The sequence below is a fragment of the Telopea speciosissima genome, chromosome 7 (assembly GCF_018873765.1).
Source record: "Telopea speciosissima isolate NSW1024214 ecotype Mountain lineage chromosome 7, Tspe_v1, whole genome shotgun sequence".
Taxonomy (NCBI): domain Eukaryota; kingdom Viridiplantae; phylum Streptophyta; class Magnoliopsida; order Proteales; family Proteaceae; genus Telopea; species Telopea speciosissima.
In genome coordinates, this window is record NC_057922.1 from 14,079,816 (window position 1) to 14,092,612 (window position 12,797).

Genomic DNA, 12,797 nt, shown 5'->3' on the forward strand with positions numbered 1-12,797 from the left:
AGCAACATGTAATATTTTGCCTTATGATGCAGCTTACTACAACTCGTGAGTTACATTGAATCCATGGTACATCTACTTTCATCAATTATGCCTGATGTAGCCCTATAAAAAAAGCTGTAAATTTCACCATAAAATTGGTACCTACATCTTTATAGGAAACAAAACATCGTGAATGATAGATGACTAGTAGCATCCCTGAAAATACAACCAGCCTCTGAGCAGTCTGGATTACTGAGAGAGCATCCATCGATTTTCAGCTTCAGTCATTTCGCAAGCAGGCAACATCATGAAACTTCCCTAATCATCCTAGAAGGAAGGTTAGATTCAGTATCTAGAAACCTTTTTGATATCTGCATGTTAGAAACAGAAGAGATATAAATTTGGTTAGCGAATAGAATTCTTGCAACTCTCTTATTATTGCTTTTACCACTAAACCAAGGGATCAGTGAGTAAAAAAAAAAAAAAAGGTCGATGAGTAGTATAGTAAAGTCAACTTTTTTTTTTTTTTTTTTTTTTTTTTTTTTTGTCTCCATAGCTGAAAATGCACCAAGATGACCACAACGAACCATAGTTTATTGCAAAACACTCCTGCTGATTTCCTTCTCTACCACGAGATAAGTTCTTCAACCGAAGGAAATCCAACCCATCTCCGATTAAAGACCATCAACATCGATCTCTGCCCATACAACATGCAAAAAAATGCACACTCCAAAAATAGATGATGAAAAGGTTATCTAAGGATTGAAAATCTAATGCACACTTAGTTTATTGAGAAACCAAAATCTTTAATATAATTAGTAACTTTGTGTAAGGATTATCTCGGACATTGATAAAATTGAACCTTAGATAAATCAAATAAAAAGTATATTGAAATATGGGGTCATGTTCTCTATGCCATAGCGCAGGGTACGCCCAGACACGTGGGCCTGCCACTCAGGGGGGCAGGGTGGTCATTGCGCCCACCCCCATGTGTCTGGGCGCAGCCTGTACCCCCGGCACAGAGAACATTCTCCGTTAAAATATATACATGATAAATGGGTTTTTGGGTTCTTACCATTGTTGACAACCCAATTAGTGTTTACCAACTATGTTTTGTCTCTCATTATATATATCCCAACGACCTAAAACTTGACCTAAAACTTGCACTGTTGTACGTTAGTAACCAAATCAAAACAAATTTTACATCGTACTGAATCCCTATACTCCAAATGTATCAAAACCCTAGAAAACCATGAAAAATATGTTGTAATTCTAAAAATTAGAAAAGAAGTCAGACGACACCATTCGGGTTGAATTCCCTACATTTTTTTTTATGCAACTTGAATTTTCATATTTCCAATATGATTCTTAGGCATTTTGACGTTTCTCTGGCATTTTTATAAATTTATAGATTTTTATAAAATGGGAAAAAGAACCCTAACTGATCGCATGGTTCCTGCGCCTAGATACAAGACCACATGAATTTACTGTTTAGCTTCCAATGAAATTAAAATTTTATGCGCTCTCATTGGTCCCCATACTGATGCAAGTGCTACATGACCAAGCAACGATCTCTTGACCTTTAGAAATTCTAATTTTATATTTCAGCTTATTCCCAGTTTTTTTTTTATTATATACCAGTTTAAGGTGTTTTCATTCTAAATTGATTTATTTTCTCCTTTTGATAAATTTTAGATAAATTTTGATTTGTTTATCAATTTATGCATGAGTGGCACATTTTGTAGTTTTAGTATTTTTGTTATGAGAAAAAAGAAAACTACTTGATCACATGGATCCTGTGCATAAAAACATAGGACGATGCAAAATTATCGCCTCACCCCTCTTAAAATAAAAAATCCCATAATATTGATGGCTTTGTATCCTAACACGTTTTCATTGGCCTCACGTTGGTGCACGGTTAAAAGATGAGGCAACATTTTCTAGTGGCCTAGATAAATTTTCATCAAATCTGATTGAAGATTTTTTCTTGTTTGAATAGGCTAGTCTATGACTCTATGGTTATGCTTTCCCTATGCTTGTTAGGCAAGTGGGGTCTCATAAATTGACCTTAGCGTTACACATGTGACACAATGCAAAGATCAATTTTGATAAACAAATTAATGACTAAATTAAATATCAAGGGAACAAAAATAAATAAAACCCAACCTCTCCAAGGTTTCCTATAATGGTGTAAAAACCTAAACTGAATCGGTCCAATCTAGTCCGATTTTGGCTTCGGTTTATGGGTTAGAGCACCATTTGGTTTTGGCTAAAGTGGCGAGCCACCGATTGGTCCAACAGATAGGATCAAACTCGAACCAAATTGAATCGAACATTGAAACCGATCCTTAAACCCTAAAAACCCTACCTAATCCCTACCTAAAACCAGTGTATACCTGGTTTTCAAACCGAACCAAATTAAAACTGATATCACAAATCAAAACCGAGCCAAAAATGAAAAGTCCTTATTGGTTCGGATTTAGTTTCCCTAAAACTCACATCGAAACCTAAAAAACCGAACCCGAAACAAACTACCCGATTGACACCCTTGTGGTCCTATCTCCGTTTGTTTCAGTGTAAAATTTTACTTGAAAATTTTTCATAGCAAACTTTACTTTGTAAATGTAAAATTTTACATGTTGAAAAATTTTCTAATGTCTTTTTTTTTTCGTAAAAAAAAAATTTTCTAATGTCTGTTTCTATAAAAAAGCAAACATTGGTACATTTTCCAACATTTTAAATTTTTTGTAGTAAAAATTTTCCATGTAAAATTATAACAAATAATCTGAACGCATATCAGGCCGCAATTTTTGGAAGTACTTTTTAATCTAGGTTTGAATATTCCAATTTCCAAATAATGCCCAATCCGCCAGTTCGTGAGATACTAGATTTGCCAATACAGCCTTTCAAAGTAGCTGCTGTTCATGAGATGACTCTATGGGCTGGACATTATTTTTTGGTCGTTAATAATGGGCTGGACTTACTAATCCAAGTATCCAACTAATAATTACAAACTAGAAATCCAAAAGGACCTAAAGATTGCAATCATGGTTCAAAATCTTGAAAATCAAATCAGATCAGTCTCAGCCAATATCGATTCGATACTGATCCTGATCGCCCCTCAATCGAGCAAAATCGGACAGATTTATCTTTAATTTTTGTAACAAAAGTTAAATTTATTATCTTTTTGTCCTTTGGTTGTACCATTGGATTGGTATTGGATCGGTCAAGATTCGGATTCAGTCGATGCCGATCTGATCTGACCAATATCGGCTGATCTCATCCGAAAGGTATTGAAAATAAGATTGGGGATTGCAATCGGTCTCGGTCGATACCAGTCCAAATCACCCTAAATCGGTCCAAATTGGATGAAACTGCCCTTGTTTTTTTTAATAAAAAAGGGTTTTTATTTTTACCCTTGAATCGTACCAGCGGATTGGTATCGGATTGTTCCATATTCAGGATTGACCTCGGCCGATACTGATCCAATCCGATCCCGCGATTAAGAACCATGTTCCTTATATATAAGATCATAAAAGTAATAACGCACTCTGGTTCAGAGATGGTTTGGTCTTGAAGCATAAACCGATCCTTTCCAGGTTTGGTTGGAAAAGGATCCGTAAAATTCAATATATTCGAAATTATCGAGAGAAAATGACCCTCTCCTTCGCGTATATCATGATATGGTGGTTACTTGACACGTTAACGATTGTTTCCCTCTCTGGCTCTCTCTCTCTCTGTTCCAGAAGAAGAGGATCTCAGTTTTCCTTTGATGGAAGAAATAGGTCAAAAAGTCTCCAACGACCCATTTCTCTGCGGTTCTTTCTCTGTTGTTTGAACGCTCTCATCTTTTCCGGTTTCGGAAGTGAAGGTTCTATCTGTTGTTTGATCAACAAACCGCCATGGAAGAAGTAGGGGAGTTTCAAGACTGGGAGTTGCTGGGTATCGTCCAATCACCCGTTTCCACTGAGACTTCGAGAGATTTCGTGGAAATTGAAGGCGACTCTGAAGATGTTATAAGGCCCGATTATTTCTCTCTGGATTCAGAGAGGAGATGCGAGAAAAGGGTCTTTGAACGTGACCTTTGCGAAGAGGGTTCTGTCGAATCTGATAATCCCAGCTGGGTTGATCCTAGTTCGGAACCCAGGTATGGAGATGATGCCAAAAGAGAAGCGGGTTTGGAAGGAATCGTGCTTGGGCGTAAGAATTCGGGAGAATTTTGGTCTGACTCAAGCAGTGAACGATCGGTTTCCCAGAAAAACGATTTGGGTTGTGTAGATGATGCAAGAGACGAAGTGGCTTTTGAAGAATCTGGGGAAAGTAAAGGAATTGAACCTAAAAGTATGGATTGTGGCGAGTTTGGGACCGATTGCGGCGGAGATGGATCTTCCCCTGTAACGGTTGAGAACACTGAGGGAGACTCAGGCTTGGTCTCTGGAGATTACGAGCAAGAATTTAAAGCAGAGGGGCCAAATGGCTCGGATTCAGGTGTTATGTTGGAGGTTGCAGCAGACGTCGGTGAAGTTGCAGAAGGGATCGGAGCCATATCACGCCATGAGGTAAAAGGAGGAGAAGAAGGGAAGAGGGAGATTGTTTGGTGGAAGCTTCCTTTTGAGCTTCTCAAATTCTGTGTTTTCAGGGTTAGCCCTGTTTGGTCCTTATCTATCGCTGCTGCTATGGTGGGTGTTGCTATTCTGGGGAGGAGGTTGTACAGGATGAAGAGAAAGACTCGGGCCATTCCTCTTAAGGTCACTGTGGATGATAAGGTCAGTTCTTCCCAAAGTTATATGCTTTTTTTTTTTTTATCATTCTTTTTTATTGCATGGAAAGAGATCTGGTAAATTATGGTTTAGTTGGTTATGTTTGATAATTCCTATCCTCTTTTGTATCTTTGGAGAGTGTTGATTATTGGTTATTATTTGTTTATATTTTGCTTGATTAGCTGTTACTAGGTTTGCTGTTGATTCTTAACAATGCCAATGGCTGGCTTTGGTTGAGATGTTTTGTGTTCTGTTTTCCTGTTTGATTCTGAGCCAATCATTGGAGTCTTCTGGGGCCTGTTCGAGTTTGAGATGAATTATTGTTCCCATGCTCAAATTGATTTACTCTTAGTGATTGATTTACAGTGCGCCTGTGAATAAATCTATTTGTACTTCATATTTCTCTGTGGTTTGTTATGTACTACTAATTCCCGTATGTTTTTGTTTGTCTTATTTTTTTTTTAAAAAAAATCAGAAATGAAAAATGTTCGATCTAAACATATGCATTATGTTTGGTAACTACTAGACATAATAGAGTATAGAATGAGAAATAAGTTTTTTATGTCTTAGCTGGGAAGTTGGGGGTTCAAATGTAACAGACCAAGGGGGAGGGTGGGGTTTACAGAGAAGAAGAGTAATGTAAGTGTTGGGAGGGGGGGGGGGGGGGGTGGGGGTGGGGTTTAGGGATTCTCTCCCGTCATCGGAAGTGTACCAGCTCTTCTTGAAAGCCCTGAGTCTCTCCATTCTGGTCTCTCCGACATTGGATGTGTACCATCTCTCCTTTGTAACTGTCATCCCCTAATTTCTCCAGTGATTGCGCTGTTCCTAATGCCTTCTGTTCTATTTTCATGTAAAATAATTATCTCCTCCCATGTTGGTGAATCTCCTTCAGCCTAGTGGGTATGTTGGGATGAATAGAGTTATTTGAAATTCTGTCCAATAGAAAAAAGGGCTTACCCAATGCACGAGGCTCCCGCCACTGCGGGGTCTGGGGAGGGTCATAATGTCTGCAGCCTTATCCCTGCGTGCCTTACCCCTGCTCTCTCAAAGAGGCTGTTTCCAGACTCAAACCCGTGACCACTTGGTTACAATGGGGCAACCTTACTGTTGCACCAAGGCCCACCCTCTTGAAGTTCCGTCCGATGATTTTGTAAATTTTTTCTCTGGTGAGCCCCCCTTGAAGCCTGCAGTCACTCGCCCCACTGTCTCTTGTTTTTCCAAGGGTGGAAATCAGAGAATTCATTGCCGATGCAGTGTGTGCATCAGCCCCAGCCGCTCTGGTACCTTGCATCATCGTCGCCCGTGGCTGCCCCTGTGTGATTGTAATAAAGATATGTTCAACCAAAACTATGGGGATATATCTTTTCAGTACGATTGATCTGATTGGGTTGTGAAATATTCATGTTGGGCATTTCGGGAAATCTCTGTGCTATCTATTTCCAGACAGTTTGTCTGCTTTGCTGGATTTGTCCTTCTTGCAACAGTAATCTTCATTGTCCTTTTCTTTGCTGATGATGGAAAAAGTAAGAATGATTCTTCTTTGACATCAAAGAAGAATGGGCGATTGGGTGGGGGACATGGAAGGGTACATGTTGCAGGTGGGGTGTGGGAGGGGCGATGGAGCGATGAAGCGGTGAGGTCTCACACAGGGAGGCCGCAGGTTGTGCGCAGGGATGGGGACTCGCAGTGCTTACAGATTTATTGGGAGGGTGATGGAGTCTGGCAGGGGGGTTGCGGGTAGGGATGGAACAGAAATGGGTTTCTGCTTGCTTTTCTTATAACAGAAATATGAAATGACGTTTTTACCCTTGATTTTGGGACATATGAACACATGCTCATTAATGTTGAGCACTTAAATGGTGAAAATCGATTTTTGGCCATAATACATAAATGGCTCTTGACCCTATTATGGTTTTTGTGTTATTCTAATTTATTTTAAATAAAAACAAAGGTCATAAATGATACCAAACACATGCAAAAATAAAAAAGTATCAAGAAAAACAAAAACATAAGTGATACCAAAGACAGCAAGTGGTGACGTCTTACTGTCTAGATTTCCAATAGTATGAGTTAAATCCATTTGGTGGTTTGTAGTTGGTGCTTAGTAGGTTGATGTGGTGATAATGGGAAACACTAATGAATTTATACATGTACCAGTTTGTTTGGGTTTAATACGATGAGGTTTCCTGAGCAGTTCCAACAATTATATAACCAACTGAAAAAGAAGTATTCTCAAATATTTAAAACATATAGCACTCTGTTCAAATATTGTGACAGCATCATTAAAGAGTATGAAAGAGGTTATAAAATCTGCTTTGTTCTTAGGTTTATATACTGGCCAAGATTTGAAATTTTTGAAAGCATATTGCTTTTTCCTAGTGTTATCTTCCTCTAACAAACAGTACATCATGACTTTACTGAGGTGTAAGAGTTATTCTTTGCAGTAGTACATGTTTCAACAGTCATTCTTTCAATGTAGTTATATAATTATAAAACTAAATTGTAAGAAGGGACAAGTTTTTCTAGTTCTGCAAGTCTAAAGGATCGCACTAGACTGACACACAAATATCATCCATATGGTAGATTAGATAGAGCTGAAACTTCGTGGAGAATTAGACCCGAAGGGCCCTGCTCACATGTCAGGGTTCAGCGAAAACGAATTTGGCCAAGTGGCAAAATAGAGATTTGGAAATATAGTGAAAAAATGGCAACTTTTTTAAGAAAGAAATGGATAGTTGAAAATGCAAGGGAATTCGCCAATATATTGGAGGGTATTTAATTGAATCAGTCTGAAATTTTACATGGGGTCAATCTATACCATTTCCTAGATATTTGTATGGTTGAAAGGTTGACTAAAAGCTTGGGCAGATTTTCCCTTCATTCTTTGTGTAATCATGTACTCATAGAAGTTTTTCTGCTCTGGCAAGTCTAGTAGGTGTCTCTAGACCAGCACAAAAATCTACAAAGTAGCAAATTGGATGGAGCTAAATTTTGTGAACATCTAGATCCCAAGATCCCCTGTTCAAATGCCAAGTTTCCTGCCAAATGGAGTTTGATAAATTCAGGACTAGCAAAAGTTCTGTGGAATATTAAGGGATGCACAGACATACATGGTAGGCTATGTGATTGATTGAATAAGATTGGACATGTGGCCAATCCAGACCATTTCCTAGATATTCATATGGTTGAAATTGTTGTATCACTCTCTCGTGTATCAAAAATGGATGCCCAAGATTACAGATTCCATCTGGACCTGTTGCTTGCAAGCCTTTTTGCCTAACCCCGTTTGTTTGATGGATAAAAAGGGGTGGGAAACTTGTGAGGGTGGGTCCCACATGTGGTACGTTGGGTTGACAAGGAAAGGAAATAATGGAATATGCATTTTGTAGTGGGGTGGGATTTGGTGGGGGAGAGAGGAAATAGACATGGGGTGGGATTCCATGGGAGAAAAAGGAAATGGGAAGAGGAGAGAGAGAGACTCAAAAGTCATTTTTACATTAACAGTGCCCAAGTTCTACCAAATTGGTAGGACTTTGAAAGTGAATGGGGTGGGAAAAAGAGGGGTGCCACCTCACCAGACAAGAATAAATGCATTTAATAAGGTTGTATGGAAGTTTCCCACCCCATCTAACCAAACAGCCACATTTGTGGTAGCTTGTGGGAAACAAGTACAAGTTTCTCACCCCTTTTGACTTTTTCCACTTTTCTCCGTCAAACAAACAGGCCTAAATAATTATATTCTCTTAAAGCAGGAAAGTGTTCAAATTGGGACTCTGTTTTTTTCTCTTTCATTACCCATTAGAGGCACAAATAGAAGAGGGAGGGGGGAGGGGGACTGGAGTGGATGCACGTGAGGGTTGTAAAACAAAGAGTTGGGCAGATGGAACCCAACTGTATGCATCCAAGCATCACTTAAGCATTTCTATGTTCTGTTCTTGACATGTATCTTCCTTGGTTTTACTTTTTTTCTGTTGCTTCTGCGTCTGCTTCTGCTTTGAGCAGTTATATGTAAGCATATTTATAATCTCCATGTCAATTTATCCTTTCTGCTTCTGTGCTCTTGGTTAAAGAATCTGTCCAAGAGGCAATGCTGTTGTGCTCCTTTTCTGATGGTTTTCAAATCTGCAGAAGGTGTCTCAGTTCATGGTCCGTGCTGCCCGTCTTAATGAAGCATTCTCGGTCGTTCGTCGTGTTCCAATCATACGACCTCCACTGCCAACAGCTGGGGTGACTCCTTGGCCTGTCATGAGTTTGAGATGAGACCTGTTGTGTTATAGATAAGTGAAAAACACACAAGTTCTTCAAGGTCAATTGCCAGAATATATTTATGACAGATTTCCCATATGTAACTAAAGTGTTTGGTGATAGTAGCTTCTGTTTGATATTTATTTGTATGAGGTTATTAAATGACTTATTTGTTAAGACGTACGGATATTTTCTAAATTTTCTTTTCCTTCTATCTTTAACTCACCCCAATCCCCCCTGCAAGTGCTTCAATCGCAGAATTTGTCAAAAAATGCAGCCTTTGTGTGATAATCCTTTGATCGGGGATGACAGTAAATGGACCAAATTTCTGTTAAACCATGGCATGTGAAAACAGTCATGTTGGTTTTAAGCCTTTATTCTTAAGGTCCATAGGGCTCATGCTCTACGTTAGATCATGCTCTGTGTTAGGTACTTGATCGATACGTCAAAAGCTTCAGAATTGATGGAATGCACGGTAGGTAGCCGAGCTGGGCCATCATAAACTTGAGCCAGAGTTTATCTGTGAAGTAAATCATCGAATCTATGCATATAATCAAGGCATTGCCTAGGCGTCGTCATGGCATCTAGGCTCTTTGGACGCCTTACCACCGTGGTGGTGTTGTCTTGATTTTTGGCCCTCTAAAATGTCACATCGCCTTCTCGCCTTGATAACTATGAATCTATGATCCCATGCAAAAGTAATTATCATTTTATGTTTTCTATTTTCAGATATTGTCACCTGGGACTCTTCTTAATTGGAGTTAAGTACCAATATATCATACAATGTTCAATCACCCAATTGATTCTTGAGAAACACTTATCATGTCCTAGTTTTAACATTTAATGCAATATGGAATCCTTCTACGGAGCTTTTAAAGATCAACTCTCATCATGTAGGGTTAGGGTATTGAATCCATTATATGGAAGGGCCAAGAGTTTCCTAATGTACCACAAGTGCATCACCTCCTAAGGAATACGATTTTTTCCTTCATCCAATAATGGTAGGGAACACAATGGATCTTTGCAGCAACTCTGTGCAACGTGGGAGGAGACTTTCTTCTCCACATGGTTAGGGTTAAAAATCCTAACTCAAAAGTCAGAGAGAAAGAAGAGAGAGAGAAAGAGAGAGAGAGAAAGAGGCCCTACGAGTTTTAGGAGAGAGAAGGAGAATACTCTGCATGCAATTCCTATCTCACGTGTAAATGGAAAATACCTATTGCATCCAACAAAACACAACCTCTAACTTTTGGGGCTGTTTTGGGTGCTCAAGGGTATATTCTATACTTGAGTGTTATCTCTAACCCTTTCTGTATATTCTTTCCCTCCATCGACTTATTTTTTTTTTATAGGTATGGGGGATGTAGGCTTGAACTCAAGACCTCCTGATAGCAATGGATCTTTACGCACCACTAGCTATCAAGTGCGCTAGGCACTTGACTACTCCATCGCCTTTTTTGATTTCTTGGTAATGAATTAATATTCTTCAAGATAATTTTTTTTTTTTGGGTTAAAAATCAGCAAAGAGTATATAAAAAAGAAAAAGAAAAATAGTAAAAAATTAACGTCTAGGCATCCCTAGATGACTTTTTTATTGGATAAAAACTACGACGACTTGTTCTCACGTCACAGGATGCATGGCTAAAGTACAATTTGCATTTTCAGAACGTCTAACAAATAAAACCTTCTATAGTAGTTATTTTAAACAACATCATGTTCACTCATCGAAACAATTAGAATTTTCTATTTTAGCAAACAAAGGAACTCATTCTGCACTCAATAGGCTTTTTTTTTTTTTTTTTTTTTCAATGTTATTTTAATTCCTGTGTTCTTTTTGTCCTTTGTATCTTTTTCGGATTTTCCTTGCAGTTTGATTCAACTGTAAGGATAGACTCTTGGTTGTGTTGTGGAGTTTTCTCCACCTGTTTTTTTTTTTTTTTTTTTTTCTTTCTTTCTTTTTTATTATTTTGGGGGTAAAGAATTCCTAGACTTCGTTGAATATATTATTCATTCATTCAAAAAATAAAATAAAAAAAATCCTACCTCCTAAGAAGTCTGTGGGTTTCTTTGCCATTAGGTTTTAGGTGGACCCACCTCCAAGCTGCTTGGTTGTTAAATTGCCTAGAAATGAAAATTCTTTAATTTTAATTTAATGAAATCCTTTTTTTATTTTAAATAAATGCCATAGGAATTAGCTGTATCATACTATCGTATGCATGAAAATTTTGTGAAGGTTGACTAGGAAAAAGATTACATCGCCAGCTCAAAAATGAAATTGTACACCGCTTAACATATCACTGTTCACATGAGGAGGTGATATGTCATAAATGCCCCTCCTCCTTCTGTAAGATTCCAAAAGAAATTCCCTTATTCACCCGAAACTGCACTCCGATAGTGTAAAAAACCCTCTCTCAGACAATTAATAGGGGAAATTAATATTGCCAGAAAATTTTCTATTTTTTTGCTTCCTAGTAAGTAATATTGGGAAATATTTCTACACATTTAAGAGGTCAATAGTAGTAAGAGAGTTCAGTCTTTCTCCTCTTTATATGTCCTTTCTTCTGTAATTTTCATTCTTTATCATTTTATCTTCTTAAGGTGAAGCCCTCACAAGGTCAAGTTCATACTATTAATAAAATCTCTCTCTCTCTTTCTCTCTCTTTGTAAGGTGCTCTGAGTTTAGCTTTTTGTTGGTTAACAGATAGAATCAGCGAAAAGGAGATGTCTACCAACAATGGAAAATCAGATAGCAGTGAGATTCAGTGCTTTACCAAAAGAAAGGTATAAATTCAAAATCCTAATGTCTCAACAAACTTCTCACATTGGATCAGGATCGTCTCTCGGGAGCCAAGCATCCAGAGTGCTGCTAGGGGGCATCCAGCGGTTGAGCTATGCAGCACACATCTCAGCGCACGACTAGGGATGTGTGTGGCACAACCCAAAGGCTGGCAGCACCCTGGGCGTGCTGGGCTGCTTGGAGACGAGCTACATTCCCATCACAGTTTGAGTATAGGACCCATGCAAAAGGGTGATCTATGTTCAAGTAAATTGACCGAATCATCCTCCGAACTTCTTTTTTCTTTTTTTGTAATAATCTTCGTATTCTTTTGTGTATAAGAGAATATATGTTATATTGAGATCATAGATCCATCTATAATACTTATGAAGATGGCAGATCTCGATCCTTGCTTAAGGATCACCTTGCTAATCTTCTCTCTACCGGTCTACCGGTCCAATTCTATGATGGTTTGTAATAAACCAGACTATATATTCCAATCAGATCATCAGACTGGTTGGTCGGACCATTCGAACCCCTAACCTTTTTGGTTGAATATTGTTTCATTCCATGGAAGTAAAAAGAAAGTATGTAAAGTTTATTATGGGGCCAAACATCTCATGCCTTAATTTTATCCCAAAAAATAAAAAATAAAAAATATTTCCTAAGACCATAAAGGGCCTGAAGAAATTTAATGAAATATATCTTTCTTTGACAGGGTTAGGATAAAAACCTGGTTTGGATTCTCTATCGTCACCTGCCCATGCTGTGGGCATGTTTCCTCATAGAGGCAGGGGCGCAATGACCGACCTACCCATTGCTTGATCGCCTTGCCCGGATGGGGTAGGACGGTCATTGCACTCCTACCTATGTGACGAAACATGCCTACAACACGGACAGGCGGCAGCAGACGATCCAGATCTGGAATACTAATCAACTTACTACAAGAAATCATAGCTTTAGCCGCGATAAGTTTATATTATAATGTCCCATGCAAGTATAGTTTTAGTTCAACACCAATTACTTCACATACATATATA

At 38.5% G+C, this 12,797-nt stretch overlaps 1 protein-coding gene across 1 annotated transcript; it reads left to right on the top strand.

The window, feature by feature from the left end:
• Window positions 1-3,702: 3,702 nt before the first annotated feature.
• Window positions 3,703-9,190, top strand: LOC122669153. The gene is made up of 2 exons (XM_043865836.1): window positions 3,703-4,745; window positions 8,868-9,190. Exons 1-2 carry the CDS (start codon window positions 3,882-3,884, stop codon window positions 8,997-8,999), a joined length of 996 nt encoding a protein of 331 aa, XP_043721771.1. The 5' UTR covers window positions 3,703-3,881; the 3' UTR covers window positions 9,000-9,190.
• The last annotated feature ends 3,607 nt before the right edge of the window (window positions 9,191-12,797 follow it).